Raw genomic sequence first — 26,548 nt, 5'->3', positions numbered from 1 at the left:
TGACATTTTTCCCCATTCTTCCATTTGGTGGATGGTAATTTCCCAGGGGCGGCAAGGTGGGATGCTGCACTCTGTCACTGAACGTCCATTCAGACGGGTCGCATTCTGTGTGGTTCCCCTGATGGATGCTGGTGTATACTGAACCTGAAGAGCCCTCAGCTCCTCGAGGGCTGCCATTATCTTAGACTTTGCCCTTCGCTGAGAGGCGGACGCTCCTGAGGGCCTGAGCCTTTGAATTCAGAGGAGGGTTGACTTCTGATGAAGGGTTCAGGTTTGAGTCTGCTCCAAGCAGTCTGGGCCTCCTTATCCTCCTCCTTCTGAGTTGTTTCCCTAGCATCTGTCATTATTTGGCTATCCACCACTTGAGTAGCGTTTATCTGTGTGTGTCAGCATGATTGACAGGGATAAAAGAGGTTGTAGGTGATGATGATAGCACAATTCAAATTATGATCAGGAGCTTGAAATTGTCTGCCAAATGTAGTATTATATATAGTGTATATATAATGTGTGTAACTCAGTGGATTATGTCAGATCACAATTTTAGGCAGGTAACCACATTACGTTTGCAAACCTTGAGTCATATTTCTAGGCGTATTCCTGCTAAACCAGCTGCAGCAGCTGTTGTACTGCACATTTTTGAATAGCCTTGTTTTGATTTTTGAGTACTCACTAAAGGGATATTATGATACTTTGTTTAAGACGCTAAACTCTGCCTGAAATCAATTTGTCACTTGCTGTAGAGCAGAATCCCTGTGGATGGTGACATGAGCTAATTGTGTCATGGTTCTGAAATTATATTCTGAAGGTTTGCCGCCTGCTGGCAGCCGCCCCACAATTTGAGCATTTGCCAAATCAAATCCTGAAACCAGAAGCTTATATATTTTAAATTCAATCTTGCTCACACTGTTTCCAAACATTGGAACATTCCAAACAGTGATTACATGCACAAAGAGCCAAGATCAAATTCTTCATCATCTATGTGGTTTTCAGTAATTCACAAGTGAGACAAACAACAGGCAAGGGGCCCATTTGGCGACCACACCGATCCATCAGGTCACACAGTCTGCAGGCTTCCTGCAGCCCTGACGCCATACACACACACAACAGGACACCCTCACCCCTTGTTTACTCAGGACTCACTGGAAAACAGTAACTGCACTGAATGGGCTATCCTGATTTAAATAAAGCAACATGAAAATTGAAAATTAATATATGATGAACCTGGTGGTAGTAGTACTACTAGAACTAGTGGTAGTTATTTTGAAGTGTTTGATGAAGTGTTGAAATCTACTTTTTGTTGTATCCACTTTCCCTCAACCTGCCTCATCTACTTCAGCTAGTGATTTCCTGTATTTCCCAGAATGACTTTCAACAACCTCCAGAGAACAGGCCTGAACCTGCTGCATTCAGCTGCAGGTTGTACCTGTAGGTGGAGACACCAACAGCATAGTAACAGCTTGAGAGCAAGAGTTTTTCCAGTTGAGAAAAAGTGAGTTGTGCCCGTTACTCAAAACACAGCATGTGTTCTGGCTGCACTGCATTCTGGTCTATTGAGGCTACAATCAATGGAGAAATTGTTCTCTCTGCCTCTTCTACGATGGATTTCTCCCTGTATGATTGTGGAATGTTAGTGCAAAATGGCGGCTTTATAGAGAAGCCCTCGCTCTTTGATTCTGAGGATTCTGCCTACCGTTCCTGTTTTAGATGCTCCAAGATCGGTTCAATATATAGAGTGGAATGAGACTTCTTATGCCATGTGGTGTACATTTCTATGCAAATGAGAATTGAGATAGAAGAAACTCAAGGTGCTAAAATAAAATAAACAAGTAAACAGTCAACAACAAAAATCAAGATGAGCAGAAACACAACTGAGTTGCATAATAAAATCTAACTGACAAAAGAACGCAACTTGGAGGAAAGCAACAAGATGCATAAACAGACAATAAATCAAAACAAATCAAATTATAGGGGATGTGAGTGGTAATCTGTGTGTGTGTGTGTGTGTGTGTGTGTGTGTGTGTGTGTGTGTGTGTGTCTGTGTGTGTGTCTGTGTATGTGTCGCGCACCTGTTGTAGAAGAAAAGGACAAAAGGCAGGAGAGAGAGAAAGAAAGTGCATGTAAAGTTACAGAAACAAAAGTTGGATCAGTTTGGTTGATGAGCCAGAAACTGAGTTTGTGTTTCTAGCTGTTAGAGATGTTCAGCAGATTCAACAACAATGTGAATATCACTTCTGCACAGTCCAGACCCTACATATGCTTTATATGACACTGGACCAGCTGACACATCAGATATCTTTTTATCCTGCAGTTATGCTGAAGTGTGAAATGTCTGAGCATTGGGACAGTGATTAGAATGAACACACACACACACACACACACACACACGACATTACCATTAGCCTTGACTAATGGAGTGATTAACGATTAATATCATAACTTGGCTGGACACATCTTTCCCTTTTCTTTCTATTATAGGAGCACTTTTTTCACACAAACACGTTATGAATAGAAGGTAATTTCATGGTTAACTGATTTAAAAACATGAAAAACCCTTCATACTGCAGTTTACTTGTAATTAAAACATTTTAAACCCTAGAGAAATCTAGAGCACATCCACAGCTTACTATTACCTCAAATCATTGTTTTTCTCATTAATTTTATTATCAAGTATAAGTGTTGTCATTATTGAAAGACTGGATAATGTACTTCAGTTTGATATCACTTTCTCCTATGTAAAGAAGTGAAATAAGACCAAGCCTCTGTTTGAACTATACAACTATACAGGCAGACTTACAGTAAGCTAAACTTTGTAAACTGTGTTTAAAAAAAAAAAAAAAAATCAACTTTATATGAGTTTATTATATTACAGACATTTACATTATTTTTCTTTTCCTGTGGCTCCTGTTCTCACTATGACATCACATTGCAAATGGAACATGGATGATATCGTTCTGGAAGCAATGGGCATAATCTGACCACTACTACTCAGACACACACTGCCATCTGTTCTCTTGGAGTTATTACTTATTACTCAGTTACTTAGTTATTACTAGTTTTCCCAAGCGTTACCATGGCTGATCGAGAGCCAAAAAACAACTTTTTTCAGTTCCGGAAGGGGGACAAGAAACGGCACCACAGTCTGCACAGCTCTGATAATGATGCTGATGTAAGTTTGACCTGCTCTTACTAATGTTATGCTCTGACCTTCCTGTTGTTCACATCTCAAAGTCTGCTTTCATAAATGCATAGAGAGCATAGCTGAATGCTCTAAAAACACCACTGGTGTCCTAGAAAAATATTCTCATCTTGTTAGTTTTTGAAATAAACTTGTTCAACTCTGTTATGCCATATTATTATGTTTTTTATATTGACATTGTAAGTTATTTCAATAATTGGAAATGGTTTATAACAACTGTAAACAGTGAACAGTCAGCTGAGTCTTAACAGTTTAAACTGAAAAACTGCATGTTGCATTACAGTGGTACATGCAGAGCCACTCAGGACAGGTGTCACCTGATCTCAGTGAGAGGGAGGCTCTGGCTGCCAGAGCAGACCGGATGTGCGCCTGGCAGGACGCGCGCACCAAGGCTGTTCTGGAGAGGGTGGGACGCTCCTTCCAGCCGGAGCGGCCCCCTTCACCTCGACCCTCAGTCCTCAGGAGGATGCAGAACGCTGTTCTGGCCCCCATGAGGAACCTGGTGCAGAAGAAGTGGTTTCACCCCGCTGAGCCCGTCCAGCCTGGGACCAGCAGCGGTGAAGCCCACACCCCTGCTCCTCCTCCCACTGGCTCCATGAAGGACAACCAGAGGAAGAGGAGCGTCAGGACGGCGGCGGGACGAAGGACGTCCAAGACCCAGAATGTCCACAGAAGTCCCGAAAGGGGCGATGAGGACGACTTCTGGTCCGTGATGGAAGACGAGGCCACGCACACTCATCTGAGGCAGGAGGCCTGGAAGGTGGCTGAGCTGATAGCCAGAGACGGGAGGCCCAGCACCGCCAGGTCCACCGGCTCTCTGCGCAGTTTGGACCGTGTGGACACAGAGACTCCCGCTGAGCTGCGGGGCTATCTGCAGGTCAGGAGCCCTGCTGAGGTGTCCCGCTCTCAGCCGGCTCACACTCCCACTCCTCCTGCTGCTGCTCCCACAGCCAGGAGGAAACTGTCCCGTCCCGGGAGGTTTCTGAGGCTGCCAAAGGCTGCCGGTGGAGCAGGTGAGTCCCTCTATGCACATACTGTTGCTGTGGACTTTGCTCACTGAAGGAAGTTTTACTTCGACATAGATGAATGTGATGAATGGGTAAAAAGGTGAGTGATGAGCGTCTTGCCCCTGATCTGAACAGATAAGCAGGCAGCCAGTGGGCCGAGGGTCCAGGTAGAAGATCAGGATCAGGATCAGGATCAGGATCAGGTCCAGCAGGTCCAGGTCAGACTGCAGCCCCTGGCCAACCCTGAACGAAGCCTTGAGCTGAGCTTCAAACTGCTCAGCTCAGACGACTGGTGAGGATTTTATTGTAGAGAGTTAGAGAAAGATTCATGTTTTGATCAACATACTGTAACCTGCCAGGAGCCAGCAGCCTGTTGCACCAGCTGAACCTACAGTACACTCAATCTTCAGTTAGGGTGTAACGTCTACACTAAATGTTCTGTTGAAACCAGTTTGACACTAAAGCTGTGTCTTTGTTTCATTGCACCATGTAAGGTACATCTTCCAGCAGAGCATTAAGAGACCACTAACCAAATCACTGTCATAGACCGTGATGTTTTCACCTTCTGTGGTAGTTTTAGTTTCTCCTGTCCAAATGAACAGCAGTCTAGTTAATGTCAGCTAACTTACAGGGTAGTGAGAGAAAAAGAGGAAATTAATCACCAAACGTCAACAAATAGGTACCTTTTCTAGTACAAAGAATTAGGATTCATTTTACAGAAGACTTCACACCTAGTAGGGGGTCGATGTAACTTTTCAGTTGTAACTAAAGTCTACATTGGAACCATTTCAGTTGGTGCAACTGTTAAACGTTTAGTAACGCGTGAACTCAGACTTAGTGAGCATTTACGTTCAAACAAGCATACGTTTGAACTTGAGTTTAACTGGCAAGGAAATTTGTGTTGTACTTCAAGTAAAGTACAATTCAATAATTCTTGTCACTGAAACACAGGGAGAAGAAAATTGATGGCTTGACATCTGTTCGAGCTTTGGCACAGCACCACTCAGCAACACTGGAGGCCAAACTTCATGAAGTGTGTCAGGCCGTCGTTGAGGAGGTATTGTTGCTGTTTTCCTCTTTCTTTGCCTCTTTGTCTTTGTGGTTCATTTATTTTTCATTTGCATGTGTGTTAGAAGTCTAGCCATCACTGGTGATCTTCATTGTCGCTCTGCAGGTGAAAAACCTGCGCTCTGCAGTATCCCGTGTTGCCATGGCGACCCTCGGGGACCTGTTCGTTCACCTCCAGAGGGCCATGGACTGTGAGGCAGAGGAGACGGCCCGCATTCTGCTGCTCAAAGTGGGCCAGTCCAACGCCTTCATCCAGCAGCAGGCCAACCTCACCCTGGATGCCTTGGTGCACAACTGCAGCCCCGGCAGAGTCATGATCGCTCTGCTGAACGGAGGGCTGAGGTAGAGAGGAGAGAACAGGCTGCATTCACTTTATCACAATTTATTAAATGAAATGAAACAACACAAGCTTAGTCACCAGCTTCTGTAAATCTCACATCCCCATGTCTTTGTCCCTCCTCAGCCACCGTAGTGCTGCAGTGAGGGGGAGTGCAGCTCAACACCTCCACCAGCTGGCTGACGTCCTCGGAGCCGCTCGAGTCCTAACAGGCAGGAAGAACTTCACCGAACGCTTCCTGGTTGCAGTCAGCAAAATGTCTCTGGACTCTGCAGCGGAAGTGAGGTGGGATGACTGAACTGTAAAGTTGTGCATTTAGGTCACGAGGTTCAGAGTTGCATTTTTTTATGGTTTGTGGTTTGGGGCTCCACCGTGAAATCATGTTTGTTTGTTTAACCTTTTAGGAATCTCAGTTCCACTTATCTGTGCATTGTGCTTACACTCTAAAGACAAACAGTAAATGAGAAGTCAATTTCTCCACAGGCACCACGGACGAAACATCCTCCAGAAACTTGCCCTCCATAGCAGCTTCCCAAAACTGTGGGCGAAGACGGTTCCTCAAAAAGACAGAGCTTCCCTGGACACAGTCATCAGGAAGCTGACTGTGAGGTAGAGTGGACTTTCCCTCTAGTCTTTCTAGACTTTCCCCTCGAGTTTTGTGGCTCAAAATGATCACTGTCAGAGTCAACTGGCCAAATTAGTAAGCTTACTATGAAGAACAAAAGGATGCAGCCACTTTCAAAAGCAAAAAACAAGAGGGATTGACAAGAGGAATAAATGAATTGCATCTTTCAACATGTTGACTGACATCTATTCAGCGGATGGGAAACAAGAAGATAAGAATATAACTAATATGAAGTTATCTGTGATCAATTTAAAGCAATGTATTTGAAAATTTGAAAAACACCCCTCTTTTTGTTACAATAAAAAATATTTCCATCTTGAGTTCCATCTTCAATTAATAGAGAACTGTTGTGCACAACTATGAGTCCATCAGTACTTCACCACAGGTGAGTAAATTCCAGTAAGTCATTTGAAGTTTCATGTCAGGAATCTGCACACTGGTGAAGAAAGATCCTTTTCACTGAGGCATCGGAAAAATATATTTTCTAATGATCCATGACCTTCAAAATGTGAAGTGCAGAGTGACAAGTGAATACAAGGTGTGAGTCAAACACACATCACGTCTTCCTCAGTAGCACAATCTAGTCCATCTACCCAACACAGACATATATATATACAGGCTCTACCTAGTCACAGCTGGTGTCCCGTGGCTCAAACTGGGGCTCTGGTCACCAGTACAGGAAATGACATCACACCATGTAGACAGAGGTCATCACAATAATCACTAGAGAAGCCTCCTCCAGGATAGAGCCTCTCTCTGAAAAAAGGGAAGTTGGTGGTGCAGTGGTCCTATCAATATGTCCAGACAATCAATGATACACATTCGAGAAATTCCAAAGTAAACATTACAATTTAAAGAAAATGCTGAACTCCCAGTTCCTCAGTCATTCATGCCCTGGGTATGAAATGTTTTTAAAAAAATATGTTATCCACTTGCATTTGTCTCTCATATACAAGCTGTCAGCACGAACCACATAATCCAATTATATTCTTAGATCTATAATGGGAAAATAAAGGCAGATTCTTAAAAATCTTTTCACGCAATGGTTCTGTGGGTAATACATGCCAATCCCATTCAATAATATCAAACATCTGTATACAGTATCACATACACATGAAGTTTTTCTGTTTTCTCCTTTCTGTGCACCCAATTGGACATTGGTCAGCATCTCTCTTTTCTTTAGGGGATTATTTAATACCCTGTCAACAAACTGTTGGTACATAACTCTCACCTCTCTCTCAAAATCAGAGTCATTTGCACATCAAAAACTGGGAGTAAGGCAAACCTCTTGTCTGTGGGTTTTGTATACAAAGTGGTGGTAAGTCTCCCATTTTCAAAACGAACACTTGTGTCTAGAAAAGGAATCTCCTTAGGATCAGTTTCCAATTTGAACTTGATGGTTTGGAATGATCCCAGTAGTGATACTAATAGTAGTAGCAATAGTAGTAGTAGTAGTAGTAGTAGTAGTAGTAGTAGTAGTGATATTAGCAGCAGTAGTAGTAGTATTGGCAGTAGAAATAATAATAATAACCTTATTTGTATAGCACCTTTCTTGCAGAGAAGCAGCTCAAAGCTTTCCAGCAGACAATCAACATCACAAGAGGCAAAGCAATGAAACAACAAGATAAAAGAAAAGAAAAATAATAGTAGCAGTAACAAATAAATAAAACAGCAGTGGCATCATTACATAATAAAAGCAATAAAACAGTGAGAATTAAAAAAAAATAAAAAAAAAGTAGTCGTGCTAGTAGCAGTAGTATTAGCAGTAGCAGTGTGATAGTAGTAGCAGTAGTAGTAGTAGTGATAGCCAAAGTATTAATAGGCTAGTAGTATCAATAGTAGTGATAGCAGTTAGGTCTACTTGGCAGCCTGTTCCAGATGTATAAAGTGTTTACTGTGCTGTGTTCTTGCCCTCAGCTGAAGACAGGGCAGCAGCGGCTCTACTGAACTTCCCTGAACTCCGCTGCTGTTTCCCAGGGAGACGTAAACAAAAAGGGCGCTTCACACACTAGCAGTGATTTCTGCACACGTTTTTGTGAATGAATTCGTGGGCCTCAGCTCTACTCTAAAATTTAAAGATTTTCCATTTCGTTTTAGTCTACCGCAATGGAATTAAACAAAGTTCAGCGTGTATCTTCCGCGGGCTACCGGTTACCGGCACGGCCCGACGCGACCAGGCCGGTAACGTTAACCCAGTCCTCGCCGCCGGACAGGACGCGCAGCGCTAAAGGAGACGCGGCGTCGGCGCGGCAAACAGACAGCAGCGACCCGGTCAGACAGGACCAGGTGTGGAGGGAGTTTGTGCGGACGGAGATGAGAGGAGTCCGGGAATGGTGAATATGATTTGGGAGATAATCAAACTGTATATTAGACGCTCCATGTTAGCTGTACTGAGCCTGTGACTGTGTACAGGCCACTGAAGCACAACAGACTTAACCTTATTATGGTCCACAGGGAGAAGAACTGGAGCTTTCTCAAGAACTATGATCAGATGGTAAGACAAAACACATAGCAAAATGCACAGATGTTGTCTATTATTCTCTGAAATCAGGCTGGATTTGATTTAGATTTATTTTAGTGCAATATGGAGACTAGCAACCTAACAGGTAGCTAGTCTCCATGGGGCAATTCTTGAACTCTGAATATATTTTTAATAATAGGCCTACATATTTTCATAATGCGTCAACAGGTTTTAGCCTGACACTTAAAGAACATTTTAAAAAGAGCTTGTCTAGTGGTTTAGAAGCTGGTTCAAGGCTGTTTAGTGCGCTGAAAACTTAATGGTACTCACTGCTTTGTTTTCATCTATTTCATCTTATTTTCATTATCTAAAATGACCTGCTCAGGGCTGAGTACCAGCCAGAGTATCACATCACAATTATTTTATTAATTTTTTTATACCAATATTTGACCTGTTTTTTCAATGCAAATTGCACTATGCCATAAGCTTGTTTGAATATCCTTTTATATCAACATTTTCATGCAGCTTCCATTTAAAATAACATTCTCACATAATTTCCACTGTAAATTCTTTATAATACTACATCAATGTGCAGTTGTTACATTTGTAATGGATAAAATACACAATAAAATATCAATGTTGATGACAGTATTGTAAAACAATAAAAGATATATATAGCTTTGTGTGGTTTCATACCAGGATACTTTAGAACAGGGGTCTCAAACTCAATTTACCTGGGGGCCGCTGGAGGCAGAGTCTGGGTGAGGCTGGGCCGCATCAGGTATTCCACAAGAAAAGCTTTGTTAAAAAAATTCCAATCTTCTCAAATGTCTTTATTTTTATTTTTTAACACAAAATAAGATTTAAACGTCTTTATTAACAGCTCTTTAACCTCAATGGGTTCTTCTGAATATGAATTGTCCTGAACATGAATGGAACATTGAAGAACATGAACTGTTCTTCTGAACATGGCTTCTCTTGCCTACTCCTTGCTGCTAGAGACCTGGCAGCGCTTCCTCTCGCATAGCTGAGCCACATTTGGCTTGAGGGAGGAAGCAGTTGAGACCCTCAGTATGGCTTGAAGATGATTATCAGTAAGTCTGGACCTGTACTTGGACTTATTGAAGTTCAAGGTGGAGAAGAGCTTTTCGCACAAGTATGTGCTCCCAAAAAGGCACATGGTCCGCTTGAACATTCGGGAAAGCTCAGGGAAGCTGGGGGTCAATTCTCTCAAAAATTGCCCAAGCTTGTCTGCTTTTCCACTCACCTAGTAGTGTTCATCGTGTGAGGCAATGCAAATAGCGCGATGCAAATAAAAAATAATGACCCACAAATAACGGTGCGACCCTATAATTGGTCCGGTTTACCGGGGACTGTGTCGCTATGTGACTGCAGACTACATTAGGCTACATTGAGTTCCTTACTTTTCTTTTATCCCGCCGCGTACGCATCACTTTGATTTATTTTGTCAGAGAGAGACATATATACGTATAATGTCCCGCTGGGCAGCAACTTAAAAAACTTTTTTTTGGAAGTGTTGTGAACGCAGCGCGCTGGGACGAATGTCCGCGTGTGCCCAATAGAAACGAGGCAGCCAGCCAGGCACGGAAGAAAACTCTCCATGGCAACGCTGCTGTAACTTTCACTCATTGAGAAATGTTTCTCTGCTTGCATCAAGCCCGGTCGATGTCCCACCCCCGAGAGCCATATACCCCACCGTGATTGGTAGGTTCGTTCAGCTCCGCACACAATACTGTAAAGTGCCATCCATATAAAACTCGCGGGCCGCACTAACATTAAACTTTCATATTAAGGTGGGGGCCACAAAATATCGTCTCGCGGGCCGCAATTGGCCCGCGGGCCGCGAGCTTGAGACCCATGCTTTAGAATATGGTGGGCTTTACTTCTAAGTCCTACCTGTTCTTACTGAGTTTATGTCTACAGTTGGACCTATACTTCATTTTCAAGTCATTTGGCGAACATCTGACTGTGGCTTTACCCCTCTGTGTGTGTGTGTGTGTGTGTGTGTGTGTGTGTGTGTGTGTGTGTGTGTGTGTGTGTGTGTGTGTGTGTGTGCGCAGGGGCAGCTGAAGCCGGAGGAGCCTTCACCCGGCCACGTGTCGCTCTTCTCTGATCGCCTCCCCAGCACCACCAACCACACGTTTGGCAGCAGAGTGTCCACTCCGCTGGGCAGGGAGCTGATGAGGATGGACAAGCTGTTGCTCTGGTCCGGAAGACACCACAAGTGCAAGCCAGACCCAGAGATGCTGCCCTGCTAGACTCACTCCATCCTGATGAGTCCACATCCGATCTTGTAGTTTTTGTCATTATAATGGAGAGCAAAGATCAAGCAGAAATCTGACAGAAATCTATTTGGAAGCCATATCTAAAAAAAAAAAAAATCACATCAGGGCATTCAGGATCAATGTTCCCTCTATGCTGATAGTTTGGTGAGCTAAGTCTAATAATGTATCACATTCACCATATAATAATAAATAGTCATCAGTTGTTGCTCTACTTTTTCAAGAGATATTTAGTCTATTTATGCAAGCTGGTTTGGAGGTTTTGGTGGCAAATCATATTAGATGCTGGAATGTTGCTATAGCTCAGGGTTTAGTGTGTTGATGCTCCTAGCTCAAACCTTACACACATTTTTTTGACATGTCAGAAGTAGCAAGTATAACACAGCAAACATAAAGTGTAGGAGTGTAAGAGAATAATTTGATTGTTCTTCACTTCCCTGTCTTCTCTGTTGGAGACTGATAAGACAGGTGCATTTATTTTGCAGCTTTAAAATGCAGAAATTAGCAGAGTTTTGAAGGATGTTACATCTTGGCTGACCAATCATACCCAAATCTGAAGGTTACTTTTGTTACTTTTCCCCATGTTTTGGGCAAAGTAAAAGTCTTCAGAATGTTGTGCAATTATGGCATTGTTTCATGTTGTCATAAATTACTACCCCTTTGCCTAAATGTCATTGAAAATGGTCATTTGTGGAAGGAACGCACAAATTTGTTTTTTATTGATCAAGCCACAGTTTCATCAGAGTTCAAAGCTGTGCTGAAGCAGGCACTGAATTACTCAGCGTGAAATGTACTTGATTATGTCATAATCTTGTATTTCCATACAAGCATTGCCCTGTATAGTTTAATGAGAAATTAATTTATGCCCACTCTTATTGCTTCTTCTTAAAGGTTGTTGTTCAAAGTCATTTTATTGACTAAGCACATGTGTTAGTGCATTTTTTTTCCTTAAAATAGCAAGTACAGCTGTTAAATAAATGCAGTAGAGTATAAAATAAATCTCATTTTTAAACAGAAAACAGTCCCATGAACCTAAATGACAAAATAAAGTGGGTTGCTCAACTGAAATGGGCCCCTTCCAGTGGAGAAACGCTTAAAGACTATCAAGTCAAACCATAATAATTATTAAACTACATACACAGGTCTGGCAAACCAGATCTGGTCCGGCTGCGGACACACTGTTGGCTGAGATATGGCTACATTATGGCCCATACATGGTCCTGCTCTGGCAAACCAGATCTGGACCACCCATGGACCCTCATTCTTTGCTGTATGTGGGCCAAGTGGAAGTGGATTAAGTGGGCCATCACTGGGCCAGACCAACTTTGCTATGTTTGTGGACTAAATTGGTCCTTGATATGAAAAAGGTTGAGGATCACTGATATAGAGGGTCCAGCCTCTAAAAATGTAAAAACACTTCATTTACTTCCCATCCTTAGCATGTCAGTATTTTGTTGCAATCATTTCCCTATGGAGAGCAATAAACTATAACATTATTATTATCATTATTATTTGTTGTGTCACTTTTTTTGAAATGGTGGTTATCTCATTATTGAACGGAGTTCTTCAGACGCCTGTGTACCATCTCTGATCAATAACCAGACCTAATGCTGCTTTCAAGTGCTCCTCTACAGCTCGTACTTTAGAGTTTGTATGTCCTAAGTAGGACTTGTTGCACGTTGAAGTGCTTTTGGTCAGAAATAATAACAAAATGTAACAAAATGTAACAAAATATAAAATTATAAAATAATTCACAATTGAAGCGGCACTGGGATACTTTGCTCTACAGCAGCAAAATGAATTTATTAGCCCAGAATGCACAAGGAAGAAAGTCAAAGTTATTAGTTGAAGTAGATTGATTGACGCCCAAGAGGCTTTTATTATCTAAAGCCCTAAAGCCAACGTCCAGCTGACCATTCACAATATACAGAGACACATTTAGTTTCTTGTCCATACAGGCCCATGTTTATTGACAGAGGTCTAATATTGATGTTATTTGTATGTTAATGTTTATGTTAATGTTTATAGGAAGTGTGTCTATGAAATTGCTCCATTTTACAAGAGCTCCTTTACAGTATTTCCTTCTAATTATCATCATCATCAATGAAGCAGCTCCAAACACTTGAACCACAGATTCAAGTGTTTGGCTTTCCTCTTTCTAGCTGGAACTTTTCTCACTTCTGTATTGGGGAGGATTTTTACTGTAAAGACCTCTGTGTTATTGGACTGTCCTGCCCCTTATTGAAACATACCCCACCACAACAGGCTTTGTTGACATGGTGTTTTATTAGATTGAAGATTGAAGATACACTGGCATTGAATTGTCTGAGCACAGTATGTCATTTTAGGTAAGAAAATAGTCTACACTTGTAATGACAGTAACATTGATTAATGATGGGCTATGGAAGTTGTAAAAAGCTTATACTTCAGATCAAAAAGCCAAACCCTGGATAAAGAGGGTTTACATTGTTGATTGATTGTAGCCTTAATGACCATACAGTCTTCCACTGACCCTAGTGCTAAAGCCTATATTGCCCTCCATGACATGAGCTTACAGTGAGCTACAGATCATTCTGAGTGATGACCACGACCTGTCCGTTAAGCTTGAGCTCTGCTGTTTCCCAGTCAAAGATGTTGCCTCTTGGCACCCGCTTCCCAGAGCACAAGTCTTGGATGGTGCTGGATGGGAGGACAGAGTCCCACATGTTAACATCGCTGAGCTCCCCAACGAAACTCTGTTTGGCATCAAAATCGCCCAAGAAGCTGTCCGCGTCTTGTCCAAGGATGATCCTGCCTCCCGACTGCACCTGGTGACCCTTCTTGTAGATCTTCATCAGGCTCCTGTTCCCGTCCATGTAGATGGCGGCCGCCCCTGTGCGGGAATCCCAGGTCACACAGGTGGAGTTCAAGAGCGCCGAGTTCAGGGAGTTGGAAGTAAACACCGTCTCCGCTCAGGTAGGGTTAGACAGTCTGAAGGTATATGAAGGAATATGTTTCACAAGGATACTGAAAAGAATCCTTCACATTATGCTCAGGTCTAACAGGTCATCTAATTTCAGTGAGCTCAATAATACTAATAATAATAATTTTGGACAGATTTTGGAATTTTAGACATTGATGTTTGGCTCCAATGGCTGTGATTTGTCAGCTTTAATTTAATTTCAGGTTTTTTTTATTTATGTTATTGCAGCACAGAAATATATTTTGATCATGTATTACTTAAATGACTAAAAATGTTCTCTATCCAAAGACTTTTTTTTTTTTTACTTTTTACTAAAGAGCTATAGTTCTTTAAAAGCATCTTCCAGTTAAAAAAGGCAGACATTCTGGACTTCAGCCTCATAGTTATTATGTCATTTATCAGCTGAAGCAATATTAGTATTAGGGTTCTGATATGATGGATATGATGCAATTGGATTGATTTCACAACAGCATGTCAGACTGTGAACTGTATACCTGCCGTCCAGCTCACGCCACACATTCAGCTCATCAGCGCTTGTTGTCCGGTAAACGAAGAGGATGACCTCACGCTTGCCATTCAGCTCTGTGGCAACGCGCATACACAGAGTGAAAGCGGTCAGATTCAAAGGTTTCGCAGGAATCACCTCCACATAGCTTGTGGCCGTCGCTTCGGGGAAGACCAAGGATTTTCCCCCAAAATACTCTGAAAGATGAAGGAAAAATAAATAATAGAGATCACAAAGTTACAAAGCGCTTTCCAAAAAACAAAAGACAAACAAAAACAACAGATTAAATAGCAGCAAAAGCAATGGAAGCAAGGTAAGAAAAATGAAAACAAGGCAATAAACATAAAAGTAAACCATATAAGGGAGGTAAAAAAAAATAACATCATAATAGATCATTACATAAAAGCAACTCAATAAAAATGTGTTTTAATACATGATTTAATTTGTGTATACATATTGGTCTATGCAGTTACCAGTGAGGCAGAAAAAAGTCTCAACTTTATGCATATGGCATAGCCTGAGGCACTCTGATCTGGTTGGGTTGAGAATGCATGGTAAATGCATGGTAAATTGGAACTAGAAAATGTGCTCAGTAGAGCACAGGCAGTTATGCACCTTTTGGTGATATGCCCAAAAGGCCCACCACCACGCCCCCTTTTGGCCAATCCACATGAAAAGTTAATCAGTTCTTCCTTGGCCCATAACCAACCTTCATACCAAGTTTTGGGCAAATCTGTGCCCAACTTTTAGAGATATCCTGCTAACGGACGGACGGACGGACAAACACGCAGGCGAAAACATGACCTCCTTGGTGGAGGTAATGACAGGGAACAGAACTGAATTCCATTAAATTCCATTAAATTCCATTTCTAAGAGAGTTTGTCTTGACTCGCTAAACATTATAAATCAAACATTATGAATCAAATAAAAGAGAGTTCAACAAATTAATTCAATCATAATGTATGGATTACCATTACATGTTATGTATCAAATACCATCTGAAAGGTTCTATAGTGGCAATCGAACAACAAAAAAGGCCACTTGAGGGAGTTTGAAGGCATTTCCAACGTGTGGTGGTGCAAAAAATTAGGTCTGCCATGGAGTATGCGTTTGACACTTTATTTACATATATGTAGATTTAAAGTCACCTACAAAGGCCGGGTGCACTGAATGAGTGATATAAAAATGAGCTCGATATGAAACAAAACAAAACAACACGACAGGACCAAAAAAGCACAGGCGCCCACACACCGTTGAAAAACTGTGTGGCTTCCCCAGTTCCTAATTCCCTGCAGCTGATCACCTGTGACTCCCCTATGTAGGCTATGTGACTACTGTGATTACCTGCCTATGCCCTCTAGTGCGCAGGTGAAGTAGCAACAACAACATTACACAACTTACCACACACAACATATAGCACACATCAAAATTGGCTACAACAGGTTCCTTAAACATTTTAGGATATTCAGCATTGATAATATATAACACTATGTGTAATCTCAGATATGTTTTTGGTTTTTTCAAATTCCAATTCCAATTCTTCAGTTGAATTGGAATTGATGAGTTAATTCCTGAATTGACCCCAACCTTGATATGTACACAGTGTTGATTAATTAAAAGGGGCAATACGTATGGTTTTTCCTTCCCCATAACACAAAATGAAGGCTGTGTAGGAGGAGATAAATTCTGTTGATGTTGTTGCAATTCCTACTTATTGCCAGTAAAGTTCGATAAAGGTCATAGATTACTCAACCCGAAACCCCAAATCTGTGCCAGGTGATGTCACCACATCAGCTGGCAGCTGTGTGTGTGCAGGTGGCATGTGCCTGGGCCAGAAATCAGGGTTCAGGGTCCCACATAGCAAAGTTGGTCTGGCCCAGTGATGGCCCACTTAATCCACTTCCACTCGGGCCACTAACAACAAAGAATGAGGGTCCATGGGTGGTCCGGATCTGGTTTGCCAGAGCAGGACCATGTATGGGCCATAATGTAGCCATATCTCAGCCAACAGTGTGTCCGCAGCTGGATCAGATCTGGTGATCGGATCTGGTTTGCCAGACCTGGACCGCATTCGTTTACCACTTGCCCATGCCAGCAGGATGCCAGCAGTGCCAGTTTGAGGCCACATTTGTGCCAGAGTCGTCTGCTATGTGGGATGTTGCAGACAGGTTATATTTGCCTCAACCTGGAGGCAAATATAACCCAAAATGCACTCAGTTCTTTTGCCATGTTACTGCAAGTCCAAGCAAGTCCCGCAGCAAGTGACTTAGCAACTGTAAAGAAAGAGCCTGCAGTATTTCAGCCATTTTAATTGTTTTTGGTGCATCCAAAAACATCTTCTGTCTGTTATTTTGTCATGTAACAATATTATCATTGGCTTGGGCTAAAATTCAATAGAAGCCTAAACTATAGACAAAATATAACCAGATCCCTTGAATAAAACAGCCTAATAATTTTTCACAACAAATTAAGTCTATTTCCAAGTCATTTTGCCAACTTTTAATGCATTCCATTCATCAGCCTATAAAAAGAGCTTTAGCTTATTCCAACCCTTCTGACTAACAACACAGCAGTGATTAAATATTTGGACGACACATTGCTTGATTTTTCAGCTTCATGGTCCATGGTGGGGGTCTATGGTTGTAATGTGGAAGGTAGAGGATCACTGATATAGAGGGTCCAGCCTGTAAAAAACACTTAATGTACTTCCCATCCTAAGCATGTCAGTAATTTGTTGCACATGTGTGCTACCAATCGTTTCCCTATGCAGAGCAATAAACTATAACATTATTATTATCATTATTATTTGTTGTGTCACTTCAAGTGTTTGGAGCTGCTTCATTGATGATGATAATTAGAGGTAAATACTGTAAAGGAGCTCTTGTAAAATGGACCAATTTCATAGACACACATCCTATAATCATTAACATAAACATTAACATACAAATAACATCAAAATCAGACCTGTCAATAAACATGGACCTGTATGGACAAAACTTCTAAGAAAGTTCCCAAAGTTTTGTCCCAAACTTCCCAAGACTGCTGTGGTCTTCTGAAGGCCAATACTGATACTGATATTTTTTTTTTTTTTTTTAAACTGCTGATCGCCAATATTTTGTGCTGATATTCAACATCTTTACATTTTACTATTTTCATGCCCAACCAATTCCCCGAAATAACAATATTCAGTGTTTCCTCCAAAATTGTGTCAGGGTGGAAAAGCCTCTGAAACAGCAATAGGAACAGCATGGGACACTAAAACTCTCCACTGAAAGACATATTAATAATTAGGTGGGTGCTGCTCACCCAGCTAATTACAGCAGGGTGAGGCAGGTGTCAGACATATATTCGTCATTAAACGAGTAGTAAACGCATGTGTGTCCAGAGTATAAATTATCATCTTGTAAAAGACTTGAAACTAAATGTGCCTCTGTATATTGTGAATGGTCAGCTGGACGTCGGCTTTAGGGCTTTAATAAAAGCCTCTTGGGCGTCAATCAATCTAATTCAACTAATAACTTGGACTTCCAGCTTTGGATATTGTAATGCTTTCCTGTGCGTAAGGAAAGCATTCCCGCGACTTATTCCAAATGATGCCACCGGACCTGAGGGAGGACCCGGACCCGGGATACGACCCCGGCGAGCAGGACTTAACCGAGAGCGTCCTGAGGAAGAGGCTAGGGAGCACCTTTGACCCCAACTTCTTTTTATTCTTCTTTAATTTTTTTTATTTTATTTTTTTTTACCAAAAGCGCTTGAACGTGCAACAAGTCCTACTTAGAACATACAAACTCTGAAGTACGAGCTATAGAGGAGCACTTGAAAGCAGCATTAGGTCTGGTTATTGATGGTATACAGGCGTCTGAAGAACTCCGTTCAAAAATGAGATGACCACCATTTCAAAAAAAAAAGTGACACAAAAAATAATAATGATAATAATAATGTTATAGTTTATTGCTCTTCATAGGGAAACGACACACGTGCAACAAATTACTGCAGGAATAGAGACAGAGAGACCTCGCGACAAATTGTTCAAACTCCATCGGTTTGACTGCACAGCGAGCCAATCAGCGTTCAGTGCATGTGTGCGGAAGTGAAACTGCGACGCCGGCTCCTTGCGGCTAACAGGAAACTCCGTCAAGCTGACAGAATACTACCGGAAAATAGGCAGTTTTGCCTTCAAAATAAAAGCCAAAAATTGGTTATCTATCTATCTATCTATCTATCTATCTATCTATCTATCTATCTATCTATCTATCTATCCACAATGACAAATGGCGAATGACATTTACCTGCGCTGTCAAAGGTTCAACTACTTTCAGCTTTTTTGATGTACTGGGTTGCCATATTTTCACGTACTGCGCTCTACGTCAATCTATGTTATCTGTCAACTCATATGTCTCATTGAAATAGATGGGATATTCTCCGTTTTTGGACGCATCATAATGCCCATGTGAATGCCGCCCTACTCTGGCTGGCACCAGGAACAACTGTGCCACTGCTATGAGTAAAAATAGCCCTTTTCAAGATAACAGACAGCCTTCCAAGTCGTCTGGTATATGTTTTGTGATTGTGAGTCGTTCTGTGTATTTCTACAGCCCTATAAATGGCATCTTCCATAGGCTCATACTGCTATGAATATGTGCTCTGAAAATGATTTGGGAATTTGGGAAGAACAACAATCTTATTTTCATTCATGAAAGATTGCTCCTTTAATACACGATTCCCCTTTACTTTCATTTTGGCACTTTGTGTAATAGGAAAAAAAATTGCGTTCTTCAAAAAGTTTTATTTTGAAGGTTTTGAGCGGAAGCCCTATCTTAATTCTGGTAGCTTGATACCGGTAACAGCAGCATCTGGCCAGATTTGGTAAACCCCCGAAATCTGACCATCAAAAGTTCACATTTTGGGTTGAGTTATTTTCATTTACGGACAATGGACTCGGATACGTTGCTGCACATCGCCAATTTCACCACACTATTTGTGTGCATGGTGCTTAAATTCCCGCAGATCTTTGTATTGATGCGGGCGAAATCAACGACAGGAGTCAGTCTGAACAGTCTCCTCCTCGAGCTAACCGGGTACGTTTGTGTTTTTTAGATGAATTTGCTTGAGTTTGTTGACGTTGTGGTGTCTGTAACGTTTACAATAAGTATGACTGACGCTATCTGTATCAAATTAAAAGTCAATCATCTGCACTGCAGAGCGTACTTACCATGTGTTGACTTAACACTTTCCTGCGACCTACGTGATTCTATGCTACAGCCTATTATTCATTCATTTTTATTTCATGTTAGTCGGGGATGCACTTTAACATTAGACTGCTAAAAAGTTTCATGTGTGCTCCTAATGAAAACCTCCACCATGACTTCCTGTTCTTCGTCGTCTCTGCCTCCTCGTAGCCCCGATGCGTGCGGTTGTCTGGAGAGAAGTTTACGCCAAACACCATTCAAAAATCAGGTCATTTCATGTGGCCTTGCTTATCAGCAAACGTACACACCCGTCCTAAAACACGACGTAACGCCTCTTCTTAATCCTTAATCTACTGGTAAATCCGGCATATATCTGAACTACCAAGTAACTCTTATTTTAATAACATGGCGGTATTGGTTCACAGGTGGAGGAAGATGGTGGGAATAAATAACCATTCGAAAAAGTAACATTTTACTGAAATAAGTGTTGCTTGATGTTTTGGATGAATGCCGAATTGAAAAGTGACTCCTAGCGATTTGTAAAAGGTATTCAGTCATGTTCTACGAGGCATGTAGCCTACATCAAGTCCACATTACATTGCCAGACCCTTGAATGGAGTTAAGCGTTATATTTTCTCCATACTTCATCCCAAGGGAGACGGCATGTATGGGGGCTAAACTCTACCCATACGTACAGGACGGTTATTATGAAAATAGGGCGAGTAGAGATTGCTTCCAGGCTCTGTAGGCTTAACACTGAGTTTTCAGGGAAACGACAACAATTCAAGTTGCCTCCATTAACAAGTAATCCTACTGTGAAACTACACTGTGTCCTGGTTTACAGATTAGAATATTTGATTTGGCTGAGTTATATTAAGGACAGGGGTTTTGGTTTTATCCAGGTCTGTTTGTACTGACTGTCTTGACAAATCAATGAATGAATGAATTTTTGAACTAATGAGATTAAAGAACATACAGTATACAGTTTCTTCTGGATCCTGCCACACCACCTGCTAAATCCTGCTAAACAAGTGAAACTCTAGAGTCTAGAGTTTCACTTAACTTGTTTAACAGAAAGTGTTGACACTAAAACAAAGCAGGAGGACTTTAAAGTTCAGTGTGTAGTTGGCAACACTCAGGGACATCTGTATAAAACTGACCTCAAACTCTTTCATCTGACTTAATTTGTATACAGAATGGACTTTTGGATGCATGTTCATGTCAGAAACAAAGACAGAGGAAAAATAAAGTAACTTTTTTTTTATTTACACAGTGATCAGTTTATCCTAACAGTGGAATGTTCACAGATCTAGGCCTGCATGCAAACACATTTATGCACTAAGGCCAAGATCCAATTGTCTTAACGTGTCCAATTGTAGCTTAACATGACAGTGTGATTTTGATTAACAGAGTAAACACTGTTGGTTGATATAGCAAACAGTGGTGCCTGCGAGTATAATGTTTTGTCTGGGAATAAGCAGCTTTGTGTGTGCGAGGCTGCGTAATTTACGAGTGTCTTGTCTCTCCTCGGTGCTTGGCAGTAGCAGCGCTGTCCTAAATGTCTCCACTGTGTTGGTGAGCGATAGCCTGCTGAATGGGACCAGTCATTGTGCGTGCTACAGTGAAAAAGCAGACACTTAAAGCTGCACTCGGCAAGATTTTAATGTAAAAATCCAGCCGTCTTATCAGCTTTAATCACAAAGTGGGGCTGCAAAAGAGAAGAGTGTCCCATCCCTACTATTTGAGATGCAGTAAACTTGCATAGTTGCCTAATGCAGCTTTAACTTGAATTTCATTTCAGTGGCTCATGCTCGTAACAGCTTCACCTCCGTCCTGAATCATAAAGCTAACATCAATCTTTCAATCATCGCCTTACATCCTGCTCAGAAAAACAACATCCAGCTGCATGCTAGCCTGCTCCTAACCCGGGTCTTTAACTGTTAAGAGTCCGGGAAACTGTTTTGATGAAGCCCACAACTAATGAGGAGGCTGATTTTTTGCTCCGATTGGAGAAAATAACCTTTTTCATCATATTTCATCATGTTGGCTGATGATGTTTGGCCAAGTCGCTCCAATTACTCACCGTTTGGCCATTAAATGATTTACCAACCAATTACTCATAATGCCCAAGCTTCAACATGGCATGTCTGGCTGAAATGAGTCAAATCTCTCCTCACTAGATCACACTCATTAGGTGACCTGTATGTCACTGCTTTGCCATATTTGCTGCAGTTCTTGGTCAGTGCCTCTGTAGCCATTTTAATCAGTACTGCTGAATATTACATTTTCCTCCTCAATAAACTCTCCATCCATCTTTCAGGTTCATTGTTTTTGTAACATACCAGATGTACTATGACTACCCGCCTCCAACATACCTGGAGTACCCAATCCTCATCGCACAAGGTGAGAACAGTCAGTTTCGAAAACACTATATGTCCCATTTTTTGTGGGAAGAAATTCCTGGAAGTCACTTAAGTTACATACCATCTTCTACGAAGTGCAATAATGGTTTTAATTTTGCGGCATCAATTATTTTGTAAGAGAAGGTGTCACTTTTTTCAACTTTAGGATACCTCATTTTGGAGATGAAGTCCTCAATTGCTGCAACACACTCAATGTTGAATGCCTCATGCTCCTCTCCACACTCTTCCATTGCTGAAGGCGTCCAGATAAGAGCCCAACCACTGTAACTTATCTTGTTACAGTTCAGGGTTGCGGCTGCCCACAAGTGAAAAAGGCTGCTATCAATAATGTCCCTCAAAGCAGAGCCGCAGATTGAGAATTTATGTCCAGACTTTAAAACTGTACAAATGGCGGTTTGGCAGGAAGTCATTGGCTTGTCCACGTAGTTTATTGTCGAGCATAATGCATGTCATGTGAAACATACTGTCACCACAGTCTGCATTAGCTGCAGAGTGGATGGGTCTGAATTTAAAGGGGCATTAAGTAAAAGTCCAATGAGTGGGGAGTTTTTAATAAATAAGTGAGTTTTGAGAGCCAGAAATCTCAGCAATTGGCCAAGTAGAACAGTAGAAACCTTACTTATTTCCCCTTTAATACAGCTCTTTTGTTATTTGCTCTAATGTGGAGTGTGTTATGATTTGTTTTCTCAGACGTCATTCTTCTTCTACTGATTCTTCACTACAACGGCAGCCTGCGGCACAGCCTCATCTACATCTTGTTGTATCCTTCCGTAGCACGATTTCACTTTTAAATACCAATGGATGTGAAGATGTTGATGTCTTTGTTCATGTCATACCATGTGTTAGTGCCTTAACCCAATGTCATCAGGTTTGTTGGGGGTTGGCAGCTACTCACTGTGCAGAAGTGGATCATAGATTTGGCTATGGTACGAACTGAATTTAACATTTAACACCGGCCTTAAGGCTCAGCATGTCCCCAAATAAGCAAAATGAATGACATCTCATCAGTTAAGCGTAATGAGGCAGAGGGATTTGAACAGAAAGCGATCCAGACCTCGGTGCCTCTGGAGGATCTCAGCAAGACATCCAGATCTTTTTTTTAAATGCCAAACGGCTTTCTCTGGCTAATGAGTGGAATGCCTCTTTTGATGGCCTCCAAAGGACTATCATTAGGATTATATTGGTGACATTTGTTAGGGCAGGCATGTCCGTGCATGAATAAGTGGACGGTAACTGTGTTCTCTCTCACTATCAGTCTATAGAGAAATGTCTGAAGCTTTTCACTGGGCTGGATTGAGCCGATTGGGAGGCAAAACATGACATAAGTATAGAGATGAATGGCATTAAGCTGCTATTGAGCAGGACTTGTCGCGTTAAACATTTGTGTAGCATATGAATGCCCGGTGATGAAGTTATGTGAATTCAAACTATCGTGCATTTGACCCCTCTGTCTTCTCAGAGCCTGTGCACGTTCATCAGTGCGGCCAGTAAGTTCGCCCAGCTGCAGTGTCTGTGGAGGTCCAAGGACTCCGAACAGGTTAGCGCACTCTCCTGGGGTATGGCTACCTACACGTGTATGGGTGAGTACCATATCTACTGTACGTGAAAGCATATTCCCCAGCCTATGAACCTTCACCTTTCCTAGTTTCTTCTAGTTCCCTACCTTCTAGTTCCCTACCTCTCCAGATTATTTGGACAGAAATGGTTTTTAATGAAGTGAATACAAAATTTCTTGCAGCTTCATTTCTGTTCCAGCGGCTGTCTATTACGGTTCGACCGATATGGGTTTTGAAAGCCGGTGCCGATATTTTTGGATTGAAGCTGCCAATAGCCGATAATCTTTGAATTAGAGATATTATAAAGAGATATTCATGCCAGAGAATTTTACTCTTGGCAGGTGTGGAAAAGCCTCTGAGTTTGACACTGAAACTCTTCACTGACACCCATGATGATCAAAATGTCTCATTAGAATCAATTCAGGTTAAGGGCTTCCCATAAACAACCACTGTAGTATTAATTAATTATACAATAAATGCGTAATCAAGCAAACTGCATCATATATCAGTCTCTAGTGTCTTGACATAATGAATTTAGAAATATGTTTGAATCAATCTCTGATTGTTATGTCATTTGTTCTCCCTAAAGCACTAGTACTTAAATGTTTCAGGTCTTGAACGTGTATTATATTATTCACTTGGCTCCTGACTTAATGAATTAGCAGTTCAACGCTTCATGAATTAAATATAAGATGTTCTCAGAGAAAATGAGGATGTCATTTACATGGCCTGCCCGTTTGTTTCAGCGCGGATTTACACCACCACCGTGACAACCGGAGACATGCAGGGTGAGTCTGACACACACACACTGAATTACAAATGACAGTGAGGCGTGTAGCTTCCAATCCAAAGGAGTTAAAGGAATTATTATGAATGAATCCTATAAAGATTTCAGGTGAATCCCTTCAAGAAAGTCTCGGTTCTTAAATAATTTCTCTGTTATTCCTGCACTCTACTGCCGGCTCTGTCATGTTGAATCCTCACTGTGGTGGTTTTAATGTTGAGCTCACCAGTCTAAGTTCTACTAGAATCTACTAAAAGCCTCTCCCTGTGTCACAGTTCTGGTGCGGTTCATCGCCATGACTCTGCTGAACCTGTGGGTGCTGCTCACCGTGCTCTACTACCGGAGAAACGACAGCTCCAAGAAACGAGACTAAGTTCAAAGTCGGATACCCGGGGCCTGTCTCACGAGGCAGGAAGTTTAGTGGGTTAGAGAGCTACCTTTGGGTTTAACTCTGGCTTTTCGGTCTCACGAAGGTGGTTCACTTTAAAGCGGGGAAGATCACCATGGTAACTTAAGGAGGATACGTTCAGGCTATCAGATCCAAACGTATAAAAAGCCAATCGACCCTCTGGAAAAACGGCATCACCACTCCTAGAGGATCCCGTTGATGTTTTTTAATTACCTTTTATTGCAAAAATTCCATTTATAAGACCCAATATGAAAAAAATATTGCATTCAAATGACTGAAACAAGTAATAAAAAAGAACTGTAAAGGGGGAAACTAAAGAATTAACAGATAGTGAGAAGGGCTGTTTGCAGGGCGACAGTGTTTACAGGCCATTAGAAGCCCTTTGTTTTCCCTGATGATTTATTATATCAGAGATATAATAAATGTTTGTTGTTTCCAGGTCATTTGCCCACCGGCCGCTAAAGAGGGATTCTGTCAAACTGCAGGTAGCTTACATTAGTTCACTCTAGTGATTAATAATGAACGGCATTTACTGTTGCATAGTAACATTCCCAAGAGTGATTGGTTCACATGAGTAGAAAGTCTTTTCACAGCCTCAATGTGACGACACTGAATTTTATCAGTGGAAACTATGCCCACTGTGCCTTAATGGCAGTGATAAGCTATTTACTCATGCATTTACACTATTTGCAATTTTCCTCCAGTAATCCTCTCTTGCCTTGGCAGCAGCAACACTTACTTTTCACTGTTGCAATGTTTTTATATTGCTCATATTTATTCATTTTAATAGTATGTTCTTCTTGAGAGAACACAAATGTTAGTCATCCATTTCTTTCCCATACCCACTTTTACAGTCTACTTAATGTGTTGAAATTGTCGGCACAATTATTTATTGTTTTCTGCCATTGATTTTTAATATTCTAGTTGTGTGCTTAATTTCTATTTCCTTTGCCCCGCTCAATCATATTACTTTTGTTGCTGCAATGACAATTTCCCCACTGGGAGCAATAGTTTCATCTTCTCTTAAATTGGCTGCTCTGGATCTGCCCGTGTCTACCCGTCTACACGTGTTTGGTTATTTGTTACAAACCTCACCCCTTTATTGTGAACACACTCATAGCTGGATTGGTAAATCCTTGGTTGACAGAACAAGTTGAAAACCACCTTTGTGAGACCAGTTATCCAGGATCGCCATTGTTAGATTTCGTGGAGCCAGCTATCCCAGAGAGAGCCGGACTGTGTTGAAGTGGCTTGGTGAGACAGGCCCAAGGCGAACTGGGCTGTCACCGCCTCGACTGCCTGGTTTCCAGCCTCCACTCCCATGTCTTCCAGCTCTGTCAGACAGATAATTGGGTTACTTTGGCCACGGCCAGCACTGGAAAGAATAGGTAACAACTGTTATGCAAGCAACCTTTGTAATACAGACTCCGGAAATGTGTTTTTAATGTGATTTTATATACCCACACATTCCTTTTATAACATTCCCATGACTAAAATGTACTACAACTCAATTTGTAGTAAAAACATGTGACCAATGCTTTTTGATATGTGAAAAAATGTAGTGTTAATGAGTAGGACATTACAGACCTGGTGTATCTGATGAGCTGCTGGAGTGACTGATCTACCTACTCAGGATGACAAATACTGTATTTTGAATAGCTTTTATAAATGTAAAGTTCTTTTCTGAACTATTTCAATAAAACAAAATGTCAAACTTCTT

The 26,548-nt window shown here is 41.5% G+C and overlaps 2 protein-coding genes and 1 pseudogene across 3 annotated transcripts; 2 read left to right on the top strand and 1 right to left on the bottom strand.

Annotated features, from left to right (window-relative positions):
• Positions 1 to 8,339: 8,339 nt before the first annotated feature.
• Positions 8,340 to 10,973, top strand: cimip5 (ciliary microtubule inner protein 5). Its single transcript, XM_071911463.2, has 3 exons — positions 8,340 to 8,566; positions 8,688 to 8,727; positions 10,776 to 10,973. The coding sequence occupies exons 1-3, from the start codon at positions 8,340 to 8,342 to the stop codon at positions 10,971 to 10,973; spliced, it is 465 nt and encodes a 154-aa protein (XP_071767564.1).
• A 2,585-nt stretch (positions 10,974 to 13,558) lies between these two features.
• LOC139927196 (C-reactive protein pseudogene) lies at positions 13,559 to 16,592 on the bottom strand (annotated as a pseudogene).
• Positions 16,593 to 19,313: 2,721 nt separating this feature from the next.
• On the top strand, positions 19,314 to 25,308 carry slc66a3 (solute carrier family 66 member 3). 2 transcript variants are annotated; one of them, XM_071898968.2, is made up of 8 exons: positions 19,314 to 19,545; positions 21,977 to 22,059; positions 22,770 to 22,839; positions 22,948 to 23,005; positions 23,539 to 23,659; positions 24,382 to 24,423; positions 24,695 to 24,827; positions 25,268 to 25,308. In XM_071898968.2, exons 1-7 carry the CDS (start codon positions 19,400 to 19,402, stop codon positions 24,790 to 24,792), a joined length of 618 nt encoding a protein of 205 aa, XP_071755069.1. In that variant the 5' UTR covers positions 19,314 to 19,399; the 3' UTR covers positions 24,793 to 24,827; positions 25,268 to 25,308. The 2 variants fall into 2 exon arrangements, with proteins under 2 accessions (XP_071755069.1, XP_071755068.1); XM_071898967.2 differs by having other exon boundaries at positions 24,695 to 25,279.
• The last annotated feature ends 1,240 nt before the right edge of the window (positions 25,309 to 26,548 follow it).

This window comes from Centroberyx gerrardi, chromosome 17 (assembly GCF_048128805.1).
Source record: "Centroberyx gerrardi isolate f3 chromosome 17, fCenGer3.hap1.cur.20231027, whole genome shotgun sequence".
NCBI classification, from domain to species: domain Eukaryota; kingdom Metazoa; phylum Chordata; class Actinopteri; order Beryciformes; family Berycidae; genus Centroberyx; species Centroberyx gerrardi.
The sequence above is the reverse complement of the archived record's forward strand: the minus strand, read 5'-3'. Positions and strand labels throughout refer to the sequence as shown.

Excerpts from the sequence above, each read along its gene's own strand:
- cimip5 (XM_071911463.2), top strand. The coding sequence starts at position 8,340 with ATGGAATTAAACAAAGTTCAGCGTGTATCTTCCGCGGGCTACCGGTTA. Across the intron at positions 8,567-8,687 it reads ATGAGAGGAGTCCGGGAATG|GGAGAAGAACTGGAGCTTTC; the intron begins GTGAATATGATT and ends TATGGTCCACAG. Across the intron at positions 8,728-10,775 it reads TCAAGAACTATGATCAGATG|GGGCAGCTGAAGCCGGAGGA; the intron begins GTAAGACAAAAC and ends GTGTGTGCGCAG.
- slc66a3 (XM_071898968.2), top strand. The coding sequence starts at position 19,400 with ATGGACTCGGATACGTTGCTGCACATCGCCAATTTCACCACACTATTT. Across the intron at positions 22,060-22,769 it reads CCCAATCCTCATCGCACAAG|ACGTCATTCTTCTTCTACTG; the intron begins GTGAGAACAGTC and ends TTGTTTTCTCAG. Across the intron at positions 23,006-23,538 it reads GGATCATAGATTTGGCTATG|AGCCTGTGCACGTTCATCAG; the intron begins GTACGAACTGAA and ends CTGTCTTCTCAG.